The 26,143-nt window shown below is 38.4% G+C and overlaps 1 protein-coding gene across 39 annotated transcripts in view; it reads left to right on the forward strand.

Annotated features, from left to right (window-relative positions):
* Positions 1 to 26,143, forward strand: part of SLMAP (sarcolemma associated protein) — a 77,402-nt gene that overhangs the window by 15,840 nt on the left and 35,419 nt on the right. For 22 of the 39 annotated variants that reach the window (XM_059856429.1, XM_059856451.1, XM_059856453.1 and 19 more), the window contains 6 exons: positions 16,144 to 16,297; positions 22,107 to 22,179; positions 22,999 to 23,035; positions 24,471 to 24,533; positions 25,515 to 25,610; positions 25,886 to 25,957. In XM_059856429.1, the coding sequence (XP_059712412.1) occupies positions 16,144 to 16,297; positions 22,107 to 22,179; positions 22,999 to 23,035; positions 24,471 to 24,533; positions 25,515 to 25,610; positions 25,886 to 25,957 (495 nt within the window). The remainder of the gene's footprint in view (positions 1 to 16,143; positions 16,298 to 22,106; positions 22,180 to 22,998; positions 23,036 to 24,470; positions 24,534 to 25,514; positions 25,611 to 25,885; positions 25,958 to 26,143) is intronic. The other 17 variants (XM_059856454.1, XM_059856430.1, XM_059856464.1 and 14 more) reach the window with 1 other exon arrangement.

The raw sequence follows: 26,143 nt of genomic DNA on the forward strand, positions 1-26,143 counted from the left end.
TTGTTACTCTGAACTATTGATGAGGTTTGCACAACTTTGTTTACTAGTTTGCTGTTTCTGGTATTTAAGTTTTCAAGCCAAACCTTTCAAAGGGAAGTGAAGAAAACAGCAAAGTTCCTGATGTGCCTGTTAAGAAACACTGAGGTTGAGAAACAGGTGGCATAAAGCTGCTGGGTGGTGGTTGATGATAGTGTATCATCCTTTGCATTAGTTCTGCTTGGCACTACATGAGTGGATGGTATTGGGAGTCTGGAGACACTTAGCTGCTGACTCTGGAGGTTGGCAGGTCCATCCCGTTTGTGCAGTCAGGAGGTAGATAAGCTGCTCAGGTTGTCCAGTTTTGAATTAAGTGTGAAAAGTATAACCTAACAAGGTAAATCAGGCACCTTTGTTAAAAGCACATGCTTATTTTATCTGACTTGAACTAATTTTAAGAGACAGAGAAACAAGTAAATGTACTAAAAATGCACTTTGTTTGTCCCATGAGAGGTGGTTAAGAATTAAATAATATACTTTAAGCTCAGAAGCTAAGCACTCCTTTGTTTTTAAGGTACCTTGTTGAATGTTGAAGGAGAACAGGATATTCTGCCGTGTTTTTCCAGTCCCTTGAGAGCTTTACGTGTGTTGCTGTTGCATGTAGGGGAGGGGACTGGTCTACACTCAGTTCCACCACGTGTCTGTGTTTTGTCTATTCCAAAAGAAACCAGAACATATAAACAGGGAGAGAGCTGGAGGTGTCCTGTGGTGCAGCTCTTGAGGTGGATGTTAGGGAGAAGAGCACAGCAGCTGTGCACTGCACAGGGTGTGTTTCCATAATTGCTGAGATGTTACTGCTCCCAGCATAGACCTGCTGTGAATGGGTGAACTTGGTGGGATGAAAACTGTTTGAGATACAGAGAGAAGAAAGCAGGGAGCTGAATCCTGAACTTTACTGGAAACCTAGATGGGAGATTGTGAGTGCAGTCAAGGAAAGTGCGGTGCAGTGAAGCCAAGAGATCTGTAAAGGCTTGGGGTGGTGTGTGTGGTACTTTCCTGCCCAGTCTGTCATTTAAGAATGTCTAAAATACAGCCGCTTGCTCAGCCCCGAGGAGCTGCTGTCAGGTGGCAGCAGAGGCAGGAGGTAATTTTGAGATCAAGTAGGAGAAGGACTAGCTTACTTCTGTCTGAGTCTGTGGTAGACAGACTAATTCCTGCCTTCTAACCAGAGCTATGTGGAAAGGTACGTTCATGTGAGAGGGCCTTGCCTTTTACTTGCTTCCCTTATCTCTTAGGTTTTGTAATTTCGGTGAACATTGACATGAATTTGTGTACAAGCAATCAGGAGAGCTGTTACTGATCTATATACAAATTTCATGTTCTGTTTCTGTTATAACAGTAACATCTTAATTGTTTCACGGCTGGCTGGGCAGACTTGTGAAGTGTTTTTTCTGGTAAACACTTGAAAATTCCTCTAACAGAACTGTCACAGATTTGTTTGGGATTTTAAAATTTTTCTCTTTTATTAAATAGTGCAAAGATGTAATAATCCAATGAAACATTCTACCAACCTGCATCATGTACTGTGTTTGATATGCCTAGTATTTGCTTAAGACCCAAGTATACTACTTGGCTGCAGAAGAAAATCTTTTTCCAAAAAATTTAAAAGAAGAAGTAGGGACACACATGTTTCTCTTAAACTTGTATTTAACCATGTTGCTCTTAATGCTGCCAATTCCCAGTGGCCCATCCTATTTTCCTTTGAAACAAGCTTTGGATAGCATCTAATTCTAATTAAAGTTTATTAAAACTTTGTACTAATAGTAGACTAATTATAGGTAGTGTAAAAGTCTTGCTGATTTTCCTTTAATCAAAGTGTAATCTTGTCTACAGCTGTATTAAATTTAAGCTTAGATGTCAAACCTCTTGGAATGTCAAAGCTTATTACTTAACAGCAAACATGTTTTTGTGGGAAGGCTGTGTTTGTACTGGGAGTGCAGTTTGAATGTTATGTGAACTTAATTGGAGGGCTCATCTGTTTTGGTGATACACAGTACTTTTTTTCCATGGAGTAGATGGGCCAGTGTAGATGGGACTGATTTCATGCACAGTGCCACTATTATTAAGTGTCTTCATTTTTAATGACAAGCTTGCTGAGCTTTCTTCCATGTTGTTTGCACTATAAATTTTGAAATAATTATTTAAATGTTTTTGTTTTGAGCTTGTAGTGTATGTCCTTCTGTCAGTTGGGGTTTTTGTCTTTTAGTAAATGACTCATTTTCCTGATTTGGTTTAGTTTCTGGACCTTGTTTCCAATTTTTCTGAGAGCATAGATAATGAATTGTAGCAGAATTTAATATATTAAATGTCAAGAATACATTTCAACAAAGGGTGATCTTTATACAGAAAAAGCCTAACTGTTCTCAGAACAGAAGTTTTTTTAAAATGCTGATTAGACAGAAAAAAATCTGTGTGTTAATTCCAGTTCTTTTGCAGCATATGGCAAATTTCTAGCTAGATAATTTTTACCATTGATTAGGAAGTTCATTTTCTATATTTAATGGGAAAAGCCTTTGACAGCATTCTGGTTTTTACCTATGCTTGCTGATTCTGGGTAGAACTCCAGTAACTTGCATAACTTCAATATCATGAACATTGAAGTTGAGAAACCTAATTTTAAAATTTGAGAAGTACAAGAATTGTTAATGTGGATGTTGAAGTGCAGAAGTAGCTTGTCTGGGGAGCTTTGGACTGTAAAGATGGAATTAATAGTTAAGCAACCCACAGAATATGTGGATATATTCCTATAATTAATGGAAAATTCAGTATTGAAAAAAACGTTGAACAACCAAATCTTCATAATATAAGCAGTGTTCAGCTGTAGTTTCTCCTCTGCTTTTTGTGGCATTGGTTTTGCCTTACCCAGCCTGGGCAGTGCATTGTGTATCGTGGTCTTGCCCTCTAGTGGCTGCAACTCAGCTTTAAATAGTGAATGGAAAAGGCATTTTCATGCTTAGGGAAGGGATTTGGAAAACTTTTTATGGTGGTTTAAAGAATTAAATTATTGGGGGAGTCTATTTCTTCTTAGATCGACAGAAACTCTGATGCTAGAAAGACATTCTTTTTGTATTTTGAAAATTTTTGTCTGTGTTCTAGAGGCAAGTGTGGCACATTGAGTACAAAAAATTGCAAGGCTTGATAATGACTTTTCAGAGGTCTGGGTGACCACTCCCTCAGGCTTTCCAGTTGAAAGGCTGTGGGATTGCCAGCAGTACTTTGCAGTTCCCCTGCTCCTAATGCCCACTGGCAGATTGGTCACGGGCACTGATGTGTTCTGGGTGCGTTTCTGTTGACAGAGAAATTCAGAGATTTGGGTTATTGGTCATTTTGTGTGCATGTGTGTATTGTTTTTTATTTTTAGCTTGTCTGAAGAATCACATTCATGGGCACAGGTGCTACCAGTGTAACATCCTTGATGACCCTGATGGAAAATAGCTAGGAAAAAAGCCAGCAAAATACTTGTGTCTAGAAGTACAGCTTTCTGTGTAGAAAACCTGGCAAGTTTTGTCATATTAGCAACCTTTCTAATCTGTAAATCCCACGTACCTTGCATGAGATTTTTGCCCTTGACTAAGATGTGTGAATCGTGAGTCACCATGTTTGGTGCCTCAGTTACCAGCTCCTTGAAGGCCTTATCTGCCCTCTGTCCATCCCTCTGCTGGCCTGGTTCTGCCGTCAACCTGTGAGAAGGTTGCCCCTTGTTTTGAAGTCAGTAGGAGACAGGTAAAGACATGAGTGATTAGTGTTCTGTAAGATTGCCTATCAAAAATCAGCTCATACATTCTCTCCCATTGCTGGCTGACCCATCTCCATATGTGGATTTCGTAAGTTTAAAATAAATAGGCTTTATTGTGTAGTTGTTGATCTCAAAGGAGCACCAGAATAAATCAGCCTTTGTTCATGAATACCAGTATTTAATTACTACTTGCTTTAAAAGTCCTGATCCAGGAATGCATTGCAAATAAATACAGTCTCCTCCCAGGATATTTTTGCTCTCACTTTGTTGGAGGTATGGCTTGGCACTGCCTTGAGTACAAATATTAAACTCCCAATTGTCAGATTTCTCCTCTGTGCTGGAAAATGAATTTTCCATCTTTGGATGGAGTTGCACCCTTCTCTTTTGGTGTTTGGTTTCCAGTTAATTGCATTTGCTCTCTGCATGGAATGCTCAAGTTCAAAACACAGAATGAAAATAAATTAAATTTAGTAATTTTTTTTTTTTAAGGTTTAGTCTGCCCTTGATGTAGAGAAGTCTTTGGAAAAGCAAGGAGCATATTGCTCTGGTGACCTGTTGTTTTCAGTTTGAGGAGCTGTGTAGTGAACTCTCACTACACTCTATTTGGGTAATACTTGTGGTTTGGACCTCTTACAGAAATATCTTGTATGACATGATGAAAACGAGTGCGGTGTCATTTGTACTAAGGCAGTTCCCTTCAGTTAGGACTTGTACTTTTGCATCTTTATTGGCTGCTTTGAATTTACATCACAGTAGCTTTAAGTTTATCCTCAGCATGGGCATTTTAGCTGTAGTTTAGCAACGTGCTGAATATTATTTTTCTTGTGACACTTGTGCTGTGTGAATCTATAGTTGGGGAGCAGTTGATGACGGAAGGCAAGGCAGCATTGCTTTGTGCAAAGGAGAGGTGAATTAACTAGGCCTGCTGCAGATGTTTCTTTAAAAAAAAATACTGAAGTTATATTACACAAGTCCTTTCAGATGGAATATGTCTCTTAATAAAAGGAAGAGACGAACTTTCTGAAATTTTTCAGGATATTTTGAGAGTTTTTACATACCTAGAGATAATACCAAACCACTGCTGCATTGCATTTAGAGGTATCTGTGAAATCTACTTTTTTTTCTTTATCTGAATGTGTGATCACTGGGAGTTTTCTCTGCCATAAACCATCAGCAGTATGGAATTAATGATAGCAGGTAAACACAGTGCCTTGTGTGGAAGGAGTAGAAATGAGAAATAGTTTGAAATAGTTTCAACAACTCCCTTTACTCTCTAAGAAGTTGTTAAGTCAGCATGTGAAAAGTGATTCTTCTGTGCCAGGAGTAGAGGATCTTTGATGTAATGATTAACTAATTCAGCAACTTAGCAGTGAGCAGCAAGACAATTAACAAGCTTTTGCAGTTCTGCACCTGCCTTGAAACATCGGATAATGTTGGGAGTTGGAGTTTCCTGATACACGAAGGAGCTGCCTCATAACCTTTTGCTTTTGTATAAGTAATTCTTCTCTTCTGGTGAAGTATCTGGTAATCTTGGCTTCTGTTGTGGTTTTTCTCCAATTTGCTTGCAAATGAAGATGTAATTGTTTCCTGATAGAAGTTCAGTAGTGCAATTTTCTTAAGGAAAACTTCCCTTTCAATTAATTTTTTGCTAGTGATTTAGTTACCTTGTTAGCTCTAGATTTTTGAGGAAGCAGAAACAATGGATGATGATGGTGTTGGATTTCTCATTCTAAGTATTTACTAATAGATGCTGATAGTATTTCAAGATTGCTTTTAAATAATCTGGTTTTCATTTGTTTTCTTCTCTTTCTGTAGTTTCTGGTTATTCTTCCATGTTTTGCCATAAAAACAATTCATTTGGTTTCTTTAATAGGTGTTACAGAAATTGATATTAGTTTCTGTTTATGCAGAGTTCTAATAAGGTTAGTTAAAATCCAGAGACCAGGAGAGATTTATGCCTTAACTCTGCTCTTAAATTAGGGCAAAGCTCTGTCCAGACATGACAAACCTGTCTTTTTGTCGTACTTTTGCAGTAGTCAGAGACAAAACCATATTTTAATTTGGTCTTGCGCTTCATTAGGTTGGCCAAAGAATGTTACCTTTCAAGTTTAACCATTTTTTGATTGTGAATTTAAGAATAAAAGTTGTTGTTTTCTGAGTATTCTTAGTAATCTTCACTAGTGCAGAATATTTATGGGTGGTTTTGCCTCCTAAAGATAAGAGTAAATTGCAATAATACATTACAAACCTTTTGAAACATCTATTTGAAAAGAAATTAAGATTGTATATGAGAACCTGCTCTTTGCAGAGCTTATTTATTTTCTCTGGATACGTGTGTCCTACAAATAAAGTCTTTGGGAATTTGCACATGTTGAGAGGAAGTTAACTTTACTTACTGCAAAGATTGAGTCTGCCATGTTGCCAAACTTTAATTACATTTATTAGAGTAAGTAGTAGTGTTTAGCTTTCTGTCTGGTTTTGTAGGAGAGTATTCCTAAAAGGGCTCAGGATTGATGAGTGTTTCAGCAATATTTTACACTTAGAAGTAATTAGCCAGAAGAAGCCTGCATTTCTGGGTAACAGCCTGTTAGAGTGTTTCATTTCTTTATTTTAAAGGTGCATTAAGTTGCAGTATATTTCCAAAATAGATTAGTACGAAGAACACAATAGCATTAAGTGAAACCTCAGGAGGTCACCTTGGCCATATGTTTTCCCTCAGGTCCATGTTTGATGTGATGATAGAAGTTGAGATAAATTATACAAAGTAATCACTGGTGTCACAGGGATACCTGATACGTGGCTGTACAAATGTCTTGTGTAACGAGAGGCTGAGCTGCTTTAATGAAATTAAGAGGAAACTTCCTTGCAAGTACAGTTTCCTTCTAGAAACCTGTTTTTATCTACTTTTCACTGGTTTTATGACTACATTGCACAAGTCAGTGTTTTAATATGGAGCAGGAAAAGTTGTTTTGAAGTCTGTGTGTTATGTAAGATATTGTCATCTATGACAGCAGTAAGACAAAATAAGTCTCTTCTTTATATTGTTTTAGTATTCTAATGAGTCAATTTGAGCATCTTGGTTTGATGTGTGAGTAGTCATTTCCTGGGAAGCTTTCTGTTGATTGTACTTTATTGTTAATGTATTTTATCTTTGCAGTTAAAGCAATGATGTGCCTTAAAATTGTCTCAGCATTTTCAGGATGGGATTAAAATAGTACTTGAGAATTTTCATGTAGGCTGAAAGTTCAGTTTCCTCGAGAATATTGTATATAACTAGTACTGGGTTGGGTAGTTTTCGTGTGGGAAACTTTTGTGCTTTGTCTGTATTCAGAATGGAATTGCATATTTTCTGAAAGTGTTAATGTACTTCATGTCTTTTGTGATTCATGTATAAGTTTTCAAGCATGATGTGTGTGAAGGGACAGACTTTCACTCTGCTGAGAAGAGAATAAATAGAAAATTCTTCATCCTGAACCATGTAGCACTTATAGCAGAAGTCTGATACTCGGAAATTTTTGTGAACTGTTAGGACAAAAGTTAAGTAAAAGAGACATTCTAAAGAGTAGTAATTAGTAACTATGGTGACACTGTAGCAAGTCAGTTGGCTATATATAAACCAAATTACTTGTAAATTAGAACTCTTCCTCTACATCTCTTCTTTTTAAAAATAGCTTTTTGCATCAAAATTAGTGACACTGATGTGTAGAGAGGGATCTATTTTTATATGGTGATGTCGCATTTTGTGGCTTGAAGTTTTTGGTGGGTATCTATCTTGTCATTCTTCTCCTTTTCACAGTGAATGCCTTTATGGATTATTTGAATAATCTAGGGATAGATCAGGACCCCAGTACATGAGCAGCTTCTACCTTTTGCAGTCACTTCATTCCACACTTTGTGTTTCCTGCAGAAATTTTTATTTAGAAGAGGAATGAATATTTTGTATCATGCCTAGGATTGCTTCTGCTTGCATCCTTCATCAGAAATCTTCTACCAGAGTGTGCTAACTACAGAATTTTGAGGAGGCCTTACAGCATAATAGGGAGTGTCCAGGACTTGTTCTTCTCTGACTTGGTGTTATACTACATTTTTCCATTATGGAATGTGAGGTGTTAATTTCACAACTGTGAAGTTGGGCTTGAAATGTTTATTTCTAGAAAATAGTTTGTGTATTACTTGAATGCTACCAGTTCTGGTGAAGGAGGGTGAAGGTAAATAGGTTAGAAAGGGGAGCCATCCTTTGTGATAATGTTTCCATTCACATTGGTTGTGCACAATCATAGATTAAAAGCTTTGTTTTCAGTTTCATCTGTTACTTCAGTATTGGTATATATGATATATTTATCATCTTATATGAAGGATTATTTCCCTGTATAAACTGCTATCCCCATAACATTAATGGTTTTTTTTCCCCAGATATCTTCTTGTTTTAGGTGTTTGGAGCGTTGATAGTTCCTTTCAAAACTAAAGTAAATAAAAGCAATCTGCAAGTGAGTTAGTGATGTTCATACAGTTCTGCACTGACTGATGCTGAGGGATTCAGGAATTGTAATGCAATTTGTTGACTTACTTACATTTTCACAGAATCACAGAATGGTTAGATTGGAAGGGACCACAGTGGGTCTTGTGGTCCAGTCTCCCTGATCAGGCAGGGTCATCTGAGAGCGTGCAGCATGGGATTGTGTCCAGATAGTTCTGAATATCTCCAGTGAGGGAGACTCTACAGCCTCTCTGGCCAACCTGTTCCAGTGTGCAGTTACTGCAGAGTAAAGAAGTTCTTCCTCATATTCAGGTGGAACTTGCTGGGCATCATTTTCTTCCCATTGCCTCATGTCCCATTGCTTGGTACCACAGATTAGAGCCCAGCTCTATCCTCTGACACCTCCCAGCAGATACTGGCAGACCTTGGTGAGGTCCCTTCTCAAGGTGCTCCCAGCTCCCTCAGCCTGTACTTCTCAAGAGACATGCTGCAGTCCCTTCATCACCTTTGCCACCTCTGCTGGGCCTGCTCCAGGGGCTTCATGTTTCTCCTGGACTGAGGAACCCACAATTACATTTTTGTATTTCAAGAAAGCAAGGATGATGTAGGTCATGATTTCCTTAATTTTCTTAATTCAGCTTGAGACAGTTGTCTCCTAATACGGAGAACTTCAGATTTGGACAGAAGCAGTAGAGATTTTTTTCTCATCATTTTCATACACATGCACAAATTTTGAATTGTGAGCATGGGTTTTTGCTTTTGTCTTAAACTAGAGAACTTGGATTGTGTTGTAGTTTGAGGTTCTGCACTGAAACTTTTAGCCATCTTCTGTCATTCTCTTAAGTATGAATTATCTGGAAAAATGCAACAATACTGCTTGAGAATTATATTTGATAAAAATAGCTCAAACCATTTAAATAGCATATTTTTAAGATCCATGTAGCTAGTTGTAAAACTGACTAATTTGAAAGAATTGTTTAATATTTTTAGTAGCCTTTCTGTTAATAAAGACCACTTTCTAATGCACATCAAAAATCATTATAAAATAAGTGGCCGATATCCTCTTTCTGAATTTTTGGATGTAAAGTAGATTATCTGTATCTACTTGAAGATTAGTATAGAGCTATTGACTAATAGTAACCCTAAGTCCTCAGCTTTTCGTCTTCAGATGAGCAAGTTGAATTGCAACTACTAGCAAATGTGTGGTTTGAACAATGATTTAGAAAGTAAATCTTGTGCTTAAATGGGCACAACAAATAGGAGATGGCATTAAGTCTGCAAACATACTTTTTTTTGTGGTGGTTTTTTTTTGTTTTGTTAATGATTTTAATATGCCAGAATTTAAAGTTCTGATTGGTGTAAGTGTATCTGTAAAAGTCTCCAGTTAAAATAAGCATTGCAAAGTCATATGTCAAAAAAAGTCTGTGCTGAAATGTTCATGGGTACAGCTTGAACATTTTGCTTTGTTCTGTTGAGAAAGGTGACATTTTGCTACTGAGGAAGGCACTAGAGCAACTCAGGACTGTAGCCAAACACATGTTTTATGCACAGTTAATTGTTGGTGCCTCTCAGTGCTGGGCATTGCCTTTCTGCCTACCTAAGGTGATTCCTCTTCCTGCCCACAAATCCATCCATCTTCCCTTCCGTGTCATAGTCCCTTTGCCCTTTTCAGGCAAACTCTGCTGACCACTCATACAAAAGTTAAGCTGACAGACAGGACCTATAGTGAACTTCAAAGCACTTTAACAACCAGGACATGGCAAGGAACACAGGGATTAATATTTTATAGCACCTCAAATAATGTGTCTGAAAAGGCCAAGCTGTGTTTATACCCAGGCTCAGTTATGCTGGCACAAAGCTGCTTTTACTGGCACAGTTTACTTTGCTTGACAACAGGTATGAGTAACCAGCAGGGTTGTCCTGGCAGTACAGACAACAAAACTTCAAGGTGTAAACAGACAAAGGAACAACTTGGTTAGCAGAAGAGCATAGTCCCTGCTGTCCTTTCCCCTCTACCCCTTGGAACTACTGGCAAGTTTAGAAGGGATGGCATTGGATTCCAGGGAATAGCTGAAGATTTTAACCTTTTCTCATCAGTGTAGCTGGATTTACATTAGGTTTACACTTTGAGTTAAAAACACAGTGACTTTTTTTGTCCCATGCTATATCAAAGAATGTCAATTTTTTATCTTTTTTTTTTCTTTTATTATTCATAGAAAAAGTGGTAAAGTTATTATTTTTAGAGAAGCTACTGAAAACTACTAGCAAGTTTTGTTTCACTTGAGAAACCCAACACTAGTAGTCCCTGAAAAGCCAACTGCCACTCCTTCACTCTGTTCAATCTGACTGGAAAATCCCTTTCTTCACAGCTGGTTGCTTTTAGTTTCATAGTGGGTGCCTGCCTGGGGTAGTTAGAATCATTTTAAAAATGAGTTTTCATGATAACTCAAAAGTTAATGCACTAGTTTTGTTTCTGAGTTGAAGGAGCTGGGGTTTAGTAAGCAAAGAGCTATTAGATCTGTGTGTTAAAGAAATGGAAAACTAAATAGAAAAGCAGTTTTGCTTCATGTACCCCACCCTGTGAATTACTCTTGCTTATGGAGACAAATACTTCTACTTCCTTGATAGACGGGTGGAGTTAGGCAAGTGAGAGGAAAGGAATTTGGGATCTGTCTAAGCAGACCAGAATGAGGAACTCAAATCAGTTGGATCTGGAGGTAATTTAGCATTTGAACTTCTCTATCTTACAGCCAAAGGACTGACCTGGAATTCAGTATGGCTTGCACAGTGTAGTCTGCTAGCAGTGCTGCTCCCAAAATGAGAAATTGTCAGTGTTAAGACTTCAAATAAGATAAAAATAATCTTGTAACAATATGAGAGAAAAAAATTTCTAGCCACAGTGTGGCAAATGTTGGCCATGTGGGTTTGACCATGGTACATATATTGTTTTAAAGTCTTTGGCTTTGCACAGTTGGACTTGTGCACAGTATATTTTGTTTCCTGGTAGAATTCTCAGCATGCAATGAGTAAATGAACTCAGTTACATTACTGCTTAGTGAAGTATTACTCCAGGGCAAGTAGTCCAATTTCTAGATCCCTATTTACTTCCTGCTTTTGAATATTAGCTTTAGTACTCAGGGGGTGCATTTATAATGCTTGCATTAATTGTTCAATGATTATTTAGTGTGAGTCAGGGAAGAATCTTTCATCATTAACTGCAGCATTTTATGGTTTAACTGCTCTGGCTAATAGCCTTGCTGCCCTTTTGTGGTGGTAACCATGGCAAAAATGAGGCTGCCAACTCCTTATGGGTTATAGTTCATAATTTGACAAAATAATTTAAATCTTTCTGGCTCAAGCTAAAGCCACAAAGGTATAACAGGACCCTGAAACTCATGGGAGTTCTGTGTACTTCTTTCACAGAGGAAATAAGAGGTGAGAAAAAGAACGGTGAACTAGGAGATTCTAAAATTGGTGTTCTTTTTCTACATTAGTTGTTTAGGCAGTGAAAATTTATTTAATACATAAAAGATATTACTTTTTGACTTTGTTTTAAAGGCAATAGCCTACATTTTTGCACTTATGTAATTATTAATTCAGCTGTGGAAAGAGGCTGCAATAGGTTTAGCTGTATGTAATGATTTCTTCTTCTTCTTCCTGCATTTTTTTGATGTAGAAGTTGTTCCTCTTCGCATGCAGAATCTCACATCTCTGTGGACAAGCTGCCATTGTTTTCCAGCTATTTTCCTCACTAGTTCTCAGAATAATTGCCCTGAACTGCAGTTTCAAGCTGGGTTAGATGGAGTAGCAGTAATGTGCTATTAAAATGGCAAATGATGGCTGTACATAGGAATAGCAAATATTGGAAGTATGAAAAAGCTGGTCAGTTGTTTCTTCCTGTAGTTCTAATCTAATTAAATCCAGATAATCAAATCACTGCAGAAGTGTGCTACTTTGAAGATTTTCTATATGTCTCTGAGCCCATATTTTGTCTTCTCTGAGATCCTTCAGAAGTGTCTCATCCTGTATCAGGCCTGTATCTGGCTTGGGAAAGAAAACACATCATGGCTTTCTCGCTTGTCGGCTAATTAAGGAGCTCTCTTCATCCTGCCTCCTGCAAGATGTAGCAATAGTAATCATTAAACAGAATGGGTATGTTATTGCTAGTTGGTTTTATTACTTTGAAGAAAACAGTTAACCTACATTTTATAAGTAATGTTAAAATCTGTCCTCATGGAGCATAGCAATTTGCAATTTCCTAGTATCAGTTAGAATTAACATATTTTATGTGCTTAGATTTGATGTATTATGGTTTGGGATCACTACAGAAGAATCTTCTATTTCTCTAATCAGAAAATACTAGCAATTTGTTATAGGAGAAAAATCATAGTGGTATTTAACTGTGTGAAAATAAAACATGAACTGATTTAGCAGGTTGTTGATGCTCTTCTGAGTCATTGACCTAGAAGAAGGAATGTGATTTTTATGCACCACAGGTCAGAGCACAGGAGGTACATTTGTTCCATTTGCAAAACTGAAGAGTAACTTGAAATACTGTAAATACTAAATTTGTGAAATAAGTACATAATTCCTTGCAAAACAGGGAAACAAAAACCTGTTGTTTTTTGAAACTTCCATAATATAGTTTGTAAGAAAGGTGGACTGTACTTGGAGAAGTTTGTGTGTATGATGAACTGCAAGTTTTACTTGAAAATAAAATCTTCACAAATTTTGTGGAAGTGGACTGGTAAGGTGCCTGCAGTTAATTGATCTTATTAATGGCTTGTAGGTGGGAGGGGATATAAACAATAAATTACTAAAGAAGACAGGCTAGGATTTTTTTTTTTTGTCTGAGATGGTATGCTTATGGAGCATAAGTTTCATGAATACTTTGTGTGTTACCTTGTATTTTTTAAGAAAGGAGAGGAAACCAGCACACACACAATATAGACAGCTATCCCTTTAATTAAGGATGTGGTAATGCTTTAATAGTCCTCAAAAGCTGGGTTGTTTTGAATGTGTGTGAGCTGCCATCTCTGCTCTACATTGGACTTGTTGTTAATATGAGGCACAAAAGGACTGGGACTTGGCTCTGGAGAGTGAATTATAAAAGCAAGTGTAATTAGGCCAGTATATGCTACCTTTTTTTCTGTCAGCACTGGCTTAAGCACCTCCTCGTTTACCTTGCATCAGCTCGAAACTGGTTTGCAGTGACTAAACAAGTGCCTGAGCCAGTCCAGGTGGTGAGGTGGTGGCGCAGCTCGGCAGCGAGAGCTGGGAAGGGCAGGCGGCATTGCCGCTCTGTGAGCTGGCACTGCTGCTTGAGCTCGGGCTGTGCTGGGAGCAGGGTGGACGAGTGGTGCTGGGCTCATAGAAGGTGCTGTGGTACACAGCTGCTGTGTAAAAGGTGTTGGTTTGGGAATCTGGGAACCCACTGTACTTACCGCTTAATTAAATAGTGCATAAAAACCAGTATGCTGCCCCAAGTACCAGTTAATGTATAGACACATTTGTTTCAGGGCTTGCACTTGATTTTATTTCCTGAAGATAGCTTTAGTAATTATGCAAAAGGGATGCAGAGATTGACCTTTGAGAAAGATCATTTGAACTAGTGAAATCCAGCATGGAAGTAACATTTGAATTTGCTACCTGAAAGGGACTGGCTCAGTGGGTTCCTGAGGAATGGCTACATTAAAGATAACCGAATCCTTTATAGCAAGATTTGATGGTATTGTGTTTTCCCTTCTTAGACGTCAGCTACTGACATGTGGCTGGTATTGCTTCTTTACTAGATGCAGGAAGAAGCGTATTTACAAACAGGATAAAAAGATTTGAAGAGCATCACTTTTCTAAAATTTATGTAATACAATTAGTAGTAAGCACTTAAGTGGACATCAGTTACATAATATTAAATGTAATGTGTATTTTCTGTCAACACTTGTTTACAAATATCCTTTTGCAGTTTGAATGTTGTGTCTGCTGATGTTTTACAAGTTTTGTATGGCTGATGCACTGTTGTACTTCTTTTCCTGTGGTCACTGTGCTTTATTTCCTTGAGCTATCTTGTCTGAGTCCCATTTGCAGATTCTGCAAAAATGTGGTTATAAGGGGCAATGATTAATCAAAACATTGGGAGGGGTAAAAGGCAGATATGCACAGAGAAGAAAAGGGTGGGGAAGAGCAAATAAGCAGAAGCATGTTTGTTTCTCCTTGCCTGTGACTCACTTTTTCATAACAGAAGAAGAAAGCTAATTGAAAACAAACAGGAAGTAAGAAATAATTACCTCTGCACTGAACCATGAGAGGGTTCAGTACTTTCAAACTATTAAATTAACAAGCTAATTAATTTGGTTGGCTTGTAAGCATATAATTTATAAAAGCTATATGATATACTATTATGTTAATAGATAGTATTTAATACTATGGAGAGTATTATTTAGAGTAGAGTGGGTTTGGTTATTAATGTAGTGAATGCAGTCAGAATTTCTTGATCTATCCATAATTTATGTTTATCTTCATCTTTGTCAGCTTATGATGGATTACTGTTTTCTTTTCCTTGAATTGAAGATCTAAGGCGTCTCTTTTGGGGGGAGGGGAGTGTTGCACATACTGCTTTTCATTTCAAACACCTGCCTGAGCTTTCCTGTGCTGGCATTCCCCTTGATTAGTGAGTCCAGTGACACAATGAAATTCCAGCTCTGTGCTTAGGGCCACTGGGTTGTGCCATATAAGATCCATCTCATACACTCGATGTCACTTTCCAATACAAGATCTGAGGAGCCCTGGTGCTCTACTCTCACTCCATTCAAAACCCATCTTTCCCCTTGACTGTGGTTTTGAGCTGTGTATCAGGGTTTTTTTGAGGCCTGCAACAATAAATGCAATTAAAAACATGGAAAATTTTGCAGGGAATGGTGCAGAAAAGGAAAGGCCAATTGCTTTTATAACAAAAAGATAGAAATACATTCATTCCTTTGAACACAACATCTTTTTCCCCAACCTTATGCCTGCTTGGGGACTTGATGAGGTTCTTTAAGAGTGCAGGAAGCCAGTGATTTCTACCATTCCAGCAGGTTCCAGTAGCAGCTATTGTTATCTTGGAGTAGTGAGATTGACTCATTCCAGTAGTTACACCTGGCTGTCAGTAGCATTTTGGTCCCCTCTTTTGTGCTGTCACTGCTCAGGTCAAAGCCAGTCACTCTGGTCTTCTGCTAGGTGATTCATTTTGTAACCTCTTCTCAGATGCAGAAGTTTAGACTACAAGTCTTGTGTCATAAAAGCACAAGCAGTTTCAGATTCAATAAGTTGCTATTAACATCTAATTAATTCTGCAGATTGGTATTTACAAAAGTACTTGAAATCTTGAAATTTAGTAGATGATGTGAGCTAGAATTGCTGAGAAGTAAAAGCATCCTGTTGGTTTTCTTTAAGTTTCACCATGGTCCTTTATTGCAATTCCTGTGTTGTGTCTTTTGCCAGAGATTTTCCTTCAGTAACCTTCCCTGCAGCATGATAGTCATGCAATACTGTTACTTTGAATGTATGAGCAGTTAGAATTTTGTGTGTTGACCAGCTTAAATATGAATTGTTGTATGTGGCAAAAGGTGTTGCTGCTAGTGACGTGTGATCCTCTGTTGCAGGCAGTAGTTCAGGCACACTTTGTAGCAGTTATTTGCATAGTGTATGTGCTAGAATTCAGTCATATGTGAACTCAAAATCAAATACAAATACTGCTTGATCATGGGAAGGTATTGCATCCTGATGAGGGTGTTTAGAGTTTGATACATTTGTTATCTCCTAGAAATAAATTTTATATAAATAAAATTTTACCAGTGCTTGTATTTCTTGTCTTTTCCCAAATATCTGATTGTTGTTTTTGTTTATTTGTTTACAGTTCTATCTTCAAGACACTAAAAGTAGTAATGGTACCTTTATTAATAGTCAGAGACTGAGTAGAGGATCTGAGGAAAGCCCACCATGTGAAATTATGTCAGGTGACATCATCCAGTTTGGTGTAGATGTGACGGAGAACACGCGGAAAGGTAAGGGTATGGATCATTTTTTGGTTTCTTTTCAAGTATATTTATTTGGAACATCTTACTACAATCCAGTCTTTGAAACTAAATTGCATTCCCATTGTAAGAAAACAGTCTTGTTTGCTTTTTTGTTACTTCTTCCATCCTTTGTGCTGGCAGTGAGCCCTGGCCCCATGTGGTACCTGATCAAGAAACATGTCTGCTGAAAACACAGACTCTATTTCTACCCTCACACCCCCAGATGGACTTTACTGGGTTGTTTCCATGGCCTACTTTCTTCCCTTACTGTGTGCAGGGGAAGTGTAGGTCTGGAAGAAGAGGCTCAGCTGAGGCTACATGTTCATCTATTGCCTCACTTAAATTGGCCTACAGCAATTTTAAAAGTGCAACACAAGCATGTGTGTGTAATGCTGTATTGGGCTTTTTGTGTTTGGATTTTATTATTATAGTTCTAACTACCTTTCTTTCAAGCCCTTTGAACCTTAAGGTTTCTGCTAATAGTGTGGCAGAAGTATGAACATGAATTTCTTGATCAAGTAGTCAGCGTAGGTTTGAAACAGGCTAACTTAATTCTTTTCAGGATACCCACTGTTTCCTTCTGTGTCAGCTACTGATTTTGATTTCTGCAGGTACTTTAAAATGAGGATAGAAAAAAGTTGCTAGCTGACAAATGAGGTGATGGCATTTTTGTTTGGTTTGTTTTTCTTGCTGTCTTCTTCCCAGTATGCATGCTCGGGAGATCTTATATCAATAGCTCTGTATCTGTGTTAATTAAAATGCAGCCTCTATCTCTTTTCTTTTGAAATTATGTAGTATGTCGGGAACCATTTCCTTATCTTTCTGGAGACTGGTCTGTATGGGAATTATCAGAATATAATCAGTTTTGTCAAGACTTTTTAAAGTTCCCTAATGGGTCTGCTGCTTTCTGTAAGCATTGAACTTCTGTCCATGTTCTGTAGAATCCTACCTACTCTGTAGCACACAGATTTGGCATTAAAGGTCAACTGCCATCACCCCTTTACTGCTTTTCTGAGCAAGACCTTCATAGAGCTTATCCTTAAAGAGAAATATATTAGAGAAGAATAAAAGAATAATATAGAAAGCTGATGATACATTTTTTTAAAACAAGCAAATAAACAAAACATCCATCAAAGCAAACCTCTTGCGAAGCAATCCCCCCCCCCAAACCCCAACAAACCAAACCATAGTACAACAGGAGAATTTCTTCAAGTGCATTGAGTGAACAAAACATAAAGGTAGCACCTGCTCTGTTACTTGTGAATTTTGTCTTTAGCCAGATGGGGTTGTAAGTCTCAAATCTGAAGTATCAGAGGAAGGGTAATGAATGTGTTTAAAGAAAACATTGTTAAGTAATGGTGGTGGTGATATTTTATCATCAAGAGCTTTTGGAGCTGTAGGATTTTTGAGTGATTCATTGTAGTGAAAGTACCACATTGTTTTACTCTTCTCAAAAATGATGTTGCAAAGATCTAACTCCAGGGTGCCTAGCTGAAATTTCTGGGAGTTATTGAAAATGTTTCCATGTGAAGTGATTGTAAACATTTATGAATACTAGCAGCACACATGGAAGATATCAAAAGTATGCACTGTATCTAATGAACTTGGAATGATTAGTTTGATGAGATGCTGTCCTTTCTAAGAGAAGCTGAATTTCTTCAAGTGGATTTTGACTAAAACAATTTTTATTATTATAGATTTAGTTGGAAGAGAAATTGGACTTGATTTGCTTTTATCAGCACATTGCAGTTAGTTCATGGAAACATTTGCACAAAGTTCATAGTAAGCAAATTCTTGCCATGAATTTTTGCCAGTAGTAGTTATTTGCTGTGGTTTTATGTTAGTTTTACAAAGCACGATACGTTACACAAGTGCTGGTGACCTGGCATTTGTGTAATGAGTGATCAGATTATGCAGCTTTCCTTGTCCTTTTCTCTGCCTTTGAACTTGGAAGCTGTGCTCATGTTACTCATGAATCTCTTGAGCTCGCTAATGAGGAAGAGGATACAAGTTTGCTTTCTTCCCTCTCTGCTCCCCCAAGCAGAGAATTAAGATTGTATCATCACAGGGTGTTTAGCTATGAATGTGGTTGGAATGCATATAAACATGGGTTTTTCACCAGTTGGTTTCAGTAGTCTTGGATGTTATTGTTAATCTAATCTAGTCATGAAACAGACAGGAAAGTTTTTAAATTGGTGATTCCCTTTAAAAGTACTTTGCACTCTGGTATTTACATAATGCCTTACTTGCACAAGACATGTCAGCAATCTGCTGTGTGTAATTATAAGGTAATGACAGGACAGAATGAGTGTACCTGCCCATGTAAATTCTGAATTCTGTCAGTTATGCTAGAATACATTTATTTTATTGTTCAGACTGTGTTTTAGTAAGTAATTTCCTTGCAAATGTGATCTGGATTTGGTTCATTAAAATAGTGGCATGTTCAATATGTGATTTTTCAGGTTATCAAGTATGAGCACCAATTCCTCAGTTTCCTGCTGCTGAGCCAGAGACTAACAGGTCCTGGAGAAGTGTTTGCAACCCTCCTGCTTCCTTATTTGTCCACTTGCTGTGTTACTGACAAGCACAGGGGCCTCCTTGCCATTTCCCCATCCTTAATACAGCACTTACCTATCAACATCTCACTGTGCTTTTCTCTGTGTTACTGTGGTTTATATTCTTTTACCACTTTCTTAATTTCCCACTCGTTCCAGAGCATTCCAAACTAATTGGTGATACTTCCCTGCACAGCAAGCAGCAGCAGCAGCATTGCAAAGCAAGGTCAAATAATTCCAACATGATAGAGTTCAAATGCAATTTATTCACATTTTTCTAGTCAGGTTTGGGCTCTCAACCATCTGTTCTGTCATGGGATGTTTGAGGGAGGTCGTGTAAGTGGGGAGCCCCACAGCAGTGTGTGCTGCAGGACAGTGCACAGATCCCCGAGGGTTGTGGGGGGCTCCTCAGGGCTGGGTACCACATTAACGAGTGAAAATAGAAAAAAAAGCATCATTGGGGAATTTTCTCTCTTGGAAGCAAAAACTGAGACAAACAGAAATGGCTTCTATGGTCCCGTTGTGCTACAGTGCAGCAGAACCTGTCGGGGTTTAGGACGGGTCTCAGGGGTTTTGGAGCTGTGAAATGTGGGTCAGCTCCGTGTTTTGGAGGGAACCAAGAAGTTCGTGACTGAAGTATGGAACAGCAAATGGAGCAGGAGCAGGGTTTTACTCCATGGAGAGAGCTGTGGATGTGCGGCAGCTGTTTGATGCTCTGGAGGGAGCCGTGGCTGTGTGGCGGTAGTTCGATGCTGTGGAGGAGCCGTGGCTGTGGGGCGGTAGTTTGATGCTGTGGAGGAGCCGTGGCTGTGGAGGAGCCGTGGCTGTGGGGCGGTAGTTTGATGCTGTGGATTAGCCGTGGCTGTGGGGCGGCAGTTCGTGGCTGTGGAGGAGCCGTGGCTGTGGGGCGGCAGTTCGATGCTGTGGAGGAGCCGTGGCTGTGGGGCGGCAGTTCGATGCTGCGGAGGAGCCGTGGCTGTGGGGCCGCTGTTCCCGCTCCGGAGGGCGCGCGCGGGGCGGGGCGGACTCGGCGGGCGCGGTGGCCGGCGCTGGGGCGCCCCCTGGCGGCGGCGCTGCGCAATGCCGGCTGTGCCGGGGCCGGGCGGGAGCGGCGGCCCCGCGGAGCGCCCGGAGGTGAGTGGGATGGAGAGGGGGGTGAACCGTGGGGACGAGGGGTGCCCTAGCTCCATTGGGAAACCAGGAGCTTGCTTTACTGCCTTTTCTTGTCAATTCCTCACATGAAATACTGTAGACCTGAATTTAAGCCAGTGCTGCTCTTCTGTGCAGTCAGTACTGTATTCATATTTTCTGTGTTGCTTTACCTCAGGCTTTCTCCTTGTTTTTCCAGTTGCAATGAACTGATAGCTAAAGGTGTAATTACACACAGCAGATTGCTGACATGTCTTGTGCAAGTAAGGCGGAGTTTGGATATTGTTTCCTTTCTTACTATTTTAATTTTATAAGTTTGTCAAAATGCTTGGTACCTTTTCCCAGTCACTGCCTATTTGAGACCTTTTGCTAGATGCCTGTTGTATCTTAATTTGACACAAGTAAAGCTCCTGCAGATTTTATGAGATTTTTGTCAGTCTAGCTGTTGACAGAAAAACTTCAGAATTATATAATCTTACAGCAGACCTATCTGATATGTGACCAGAAGGTAAAGCTGTCTGTTGCCATTTAAAGTCAGGTATCCTAATGTTTTCTTATTAAAATCACTGATTTCCTCTAAAATAAAGATTTCTGCATTATGAAAGCTATGTATTACAGGGTACAGCTAATATTGCTAATGTATTTTTAAAATGTTTTTGCAAACTGGATTTATTCAATTTATAAATAAAGACCCCAAACCCTGCAGTTTAATCTGTTCTGCCCTGGCATGTAAATTTAATACTTTACCAGGTCAGCTTGAAAAAAACAAGATGCTCTAGCCAGGAGAATACGTCTCCAAAGCATTAGCTAAATAAAGGTTAAAACCAACTTGTCTTGGTTGGATCATTTCACCTCTATATTTAGATTCTATTGAGGTAGCTTCCTTAAAGACCTGTCTCATTTCCCTGGAGTATTACCAGTGTCCTAAAACGCCCATTGCCCTTTTTTTTCCAAAGCCAGATTAACTGTTTTGCTGATATTAATAACGGAGAAAGGAGAGCAGCTATTTGTTTTTCTGTGTTAGTGGCTGCTGGAGGTATAGTTGTCCATGATGGATGACCACACACTCATTTGTATCTCACTTGTGGTATTGTTTTGGGAACAATGTGCAGCTATCTTTCCATGTATCTGGAAATAATTTTTGCTTCCCAATTAATAGAACCATACAGGGGAAAAAAAAGTCAGCCAAGACACACACATAATTTGACTGTTTGCAAAGACATTGAAAATCATATCAGTAACATTTTTCAAAACATTGGGTAGAAGGTTTGAACTTGATGTAAAAATCAAATATTGCATTTCCTCCTCTTATTTGTTAGGATCTTTCTTGGGTTAAACAAATATTGAATTTAGTCCTCAAGGAGCAAATTTACCTTTTCTGAAATGAAAGGCCACTTGTCTAGGGCTGTGCAGTAGATGTGCACTGCAAGTACCCCAAAATAGAAATGTGTTGTCTTGAATGATGCTGCTTACAGTGTTGAATAGGATGTACTTCTCAGTGGTTCCTGCACACTTCCTCTGCATTTCCTTTTCCATCCTTTTTTGTAAATAATAATTGCTTGGCAAGTTCCAAATTTTGAACTAAGTGTCGGTGACACAAATTTGACATAGTACCTTCTAAGCCCCTGGATATGGTTGTCAGAATCTTGTCCAAAAGGCAGCTCATTATTTTGTTTATACCTCTGCATTCCTGTTACCTGGTGCAGGTAAGATGCATTCTGCTTCACTCATTTATGATCAAAACATTCACTTTTTTAACTTAGTACAGTAAAGACAAGTTTCCAGTATTGCAGCATGTGGAGGAGTTGGAACTGGAACTGCTCCACAGCCAGGACTGAGTACTCAGCATGACCTCTTCAGGTTTATAATGATGAAGTTTCCTGTGTCCAGAGGAGGTTTGAGAAGGCAGACCCAGGTGCTTGAAGGTGTTCATGCCTCCTCCTCTTTGCCCGTCTCAGGGTTTCTTAAGACAGTTTGCTTGGTTACTGTAACATTACGCACTGAACTTAAAATGAAGTAGTAATGGATCATGATGACTTAGTGTTTGTTTCTTTTCAGTTACCCATGGATGAATAGACTTAGTATTTGTTTCTTTTCAGTTACCCATGGATGTATAGTCTCCACAATCAAACTGTTCCTTCCAGATGGAATGGAAGCTCGATTGCGATCAGAGTAAGGATATGTGTTCACATGTACCAAAGTTCAGCTACTGTGTGATGAGGATTTGATGGGTATTATGTTTAAAAGCATCTTGGGAGCAGTTGATTTTTCTGTAATCCTGCAAAGCGAGTAACTGAGTGCATGGTTCTTTTGCAGACATTATGAGGAAAAAAACCTCATTTGCTGTTGTTTTTAGTAATTAAGACAACTCTGAAGAATAAAGAAGTTCTCTAAAAGAAGAAAAAATTCTTAGGTAGTTGGGCTTTTCTGACTGTAGTTTACTCTAGTGAAATGGCTATTAGAAATAAAAGAATATAGAGAAAAATAAAGCAGATAAGCAAATTCTCCTGCCCTCGTTCTTTATTAGTGATTGTTCTTTTGGCTCTTTTAGATGCTCATAAACTCGACTCAAGTGAAGCTGATGGAAACTCAGATGAATATTCACAGCATTTTCTGTGTATATGCCTATTTTTGAGAAATTTTCCAAGAGTAGTAGAAACCAAAAACTTGAACATTTTGTGTGCACTGAGTGCTAATCACAAATGGCATAATTTTAGTCGTCCTTCATTAGCAACAATTTTGTGGGGTTTATTGCTTATTTAAATATCCTTTTATCATTAGTATCCAGAAATAGCTGTGTGAAGCTTTAGGGTATCTTGGCTTGCTTGTGGGAAGATCAGTAAAAAGTAAATTACTATAGAAGATTTTCCATATAATTTCATGTTCAAATAAGAAATAGTAAAAATGTATGTTGTTATATTTTTAGTTTTGATGAAAATGTCCAAGTACAACATTTATGTATTTTGTGTCCACTTTTTTTTTGTTTTTCAGTGTTATCCATGCACCATTACCAAGTCCTGTTGACAAGGTAATTCAGTAGTTTGCTGGTTTATGCCTTATTCACACACATGCTATTTTCAGACTTGTTATAAAGGTGAAGAAATAGTGAAGTCTGTCCAGTAACATTTTGATATCTTTTCCACTGACTGTTTTTACCTAGTTTAATGTTTTGAGTGACATTTAAGGTAGAGAAGTAGTGCAGTATTACAGTGTACATTTCAAGGTAAGTTGACTTTTTACATTGTGGAACCTGAAGCATGGCTTTGGAACAAAACCATTGATGTTAAGATGGTTAGTTTTCAGGTGCAGGTTGACAGACTAACAGGTGTGGCATAATTTAATACTTGATGTTGTGTGGGACCCAAGAGTAGCTCAAACATGATTTGGTGTTTGGATGAGGTCTGTTTTCTTTATATGACATTTTTTATGGAGGAGGAGCTGTGCTGCACAGTCTGGAAAGCACTGTCCTGTTCGCAAGGAAGACTGAGACCAAACCTCTCTGCCTCTCCTGTAGAGCCAGAGTTGCTCACTGTAGAGTCATGCAGTCAGTATTGTGAAGTGTAACTCTTAAACTCAGCTTTGGTAATAAACTCAGCTTTGGTAATGTGGGGGACTTGTAGAAAAGCTGCTAATAGATATTTCCTTGAGAGAAGTGATCAGGAGTTGATTATTTCTCTAGTCTCTAAAAAGAAGGATTAACTTAAATATGTTCTAATCAGAGTTTTATGCATGATGAACAAAATAGCAAGCAACTCTGGAAACTTAGTTGTAAAACCAGCAGCCTGAGGAGTTTATAGACTGTGTTTAAATTCAGATTTCAAAACAATATGTGTGGCTTGAATCCAGGGCACAAGTAGAAATCCTGAGGAGGGACTGCAGGTTTAACTGGGAAAACGGTTAAAAATTATTTCAACATAGGAAGCCTACAAGAATTAGTAAATAAATTGGCTGAAATAAACCCACAGAACAACCCCCCACTTCTCTCCAAGTGAAGAGCAGTTTGTTATTATTCAAAGATAATACAGGTATTCCTTAATTCTGAAATAGATTCTTATAAAGGGAGACAATGATGATAACACGTGGGTCAGCAGGAAGCATGCAGCTGTAATATGTGTGGTGACATTGAGTTGGAAGCCCACAATTTGTGTTTTTCTTTGAGTTGAATGGCTTCACCTTTGTGCCCCTTGTTCCTTTATTGTCAGTTCAGTCTCAACTGTACCAAAAGCTTTAAACTCAATAGTGTCTTAGTGGTTCAGGAACTTGTGCAGAAACACAGTGGGACCTAAGTCCCGAGTTGGGAAGTTCTGTGGTTAAAAAAAAGCATGAATAATAGAAATGAGGCAAAATGCTATTATTAGATAGTCTAAAGTTTACCTTTGTGACTAGATTTAAGTGAATTTTGCATTACTTCTATTTAATGAAAAATCCAAAACCATTCTGACTCTTACTTGTCTTTTTTTCAGGTTGCTGCTAACACTCCCAGTATGTATTCTCAGGAATTGTTTCAGCTTTCACAGTATCTACAAGTAAGTTTTCTTTTAAGGGCATTTAATTTGGCTGAATATTTTTGTTCAAAACACAAATCTTATGCTGTGGCTTGTATCTATTGCAAACTACAAAGGAAGGGACAGTGCTGGGAGCTCTTCTTCCTCACTGACATGACCAGCCTTTCTGTGCCTGCTTCTGTGTCAGTTTAATAGGGATGCTTTTCCCAAGATGTCACAGCACAAAAGAGTTAGAATGTGAAGTGGTAGCACGTTAAACTGTGTGCTGATAGATAAAAGTAAACTTTTTAGAAAGGATGATAAAATCAGCTTTCTGGGGAAAAAAACAAAACTTCTTTGCTGATAAATTCTTTCCAGGTTTAACTGTGCATAAGTTCTACTGATTTATTTTGCATGGTTTTATTTGATAATGACAATTTTTATTTGTTCACATCAAGGCTTTTGAGATAGATACTATCTTTATATGTATTTGCTGACATTGCAGGAAGGAGCTCATGCAGATGCTCTTTCTCTGGAAGCCAAATACATATTCACTCACCAATCTGTTCTCTCTCCATATCCTGGAGTTAACGAAGATGCTCTTCTGTCTTCCTGTCATAAACCAAAAATCAAACAGAAATAGTAGTTCTTGCTTGGCATTTCTCTTTTGTGACCTCATTTGAGGATGAACAGCTCATTGCGTGGAAGCTGCCAAGCTGTCCTTTGGTGTCTGTGGTTTTGTTACTTATCTTTAAGTCTTGGGAAGAATAACAGTGTGTCCTCAGCATGTGCAATGTAGCATGAGAAATGAATGGTTTAGGAACCTGAGGTTATAGGACAGCATTTTCTAATTAAACTATCCAAATAAATTTGTGGATGGATATAATAGAATGGGTTTATCGTTTTGAACAAGTTGACAGTGTTTGCTGCTCACATTTTTTTGTAGTATTTTGGGATCTTTTCTGTTGCTTGATTTTCTTAGTTGTTCTAGCTGAACTGACTGGTGCCTTGCTCTCTTCACAGGAAGCCTTACATCGGGAACAAATGTTGGAACAGAAGCTGGCAACCCTTCAGCGACTACTTGCTGTCACACAAGAGGCTTCAGATACTAGTTGGCAGGTATCTGCAGGATCCTTTCCTTATGGACTCAACTGTGCACTGCTATATAAATTTTAGCTGTTAATGCAGGGAAAAAGCAGCAGAAATAATAAAAACTTTATGATGATTCTCTAAAACTGTGCAAAATACAATGTTTAATAAATTTAGTGGTTGCGTACCTTTGAAGTAACTATTAGCAGTAAGTACTCCAACAAAATTCAGATCTTGAAAGCAGAACTCTACTGGCACTACATTAAGCATGAGATAATTCTAAGGTGATAATTCTTTTTTTCTAGGCTTTAATAGATGAAGACAGGCTGCTATCAAGACTAGAGGTTATGGGAAATCAATTACAAGCTTGTTCAAAGGTAAGTAGTTCACTTGAGGTCAAATATTAGGAATGCTGAAAGACAGCTCTTTTCGAGTGTTTTGGAAGTAGCTAGTTGTAGGAAAGCATTTGGAACATAAGCTTTCCAAAATGAGCCTATGCAACTTTGATCATCTGAATAGCACAAAAACTGTACATCTGCTCTGTATTTCAAGGCATCTCAGTA

Source organism: Haemorhous mexicanus, chromosome 11 (genome assembly GCF_027477595.1).
Source record: "Haemorhous mexicanus isolate bHaeMex1 chromosome 11, bHaeMex1.pri, whole genome shotgun sequence".
Taxonomy (NCBI): domain Eukaryota; kingdom Metazoa; phylum Chordata; class Aves; order Passeriformes; family Fringillidae; genus Haemorhous; species Haemorhous mexicanus.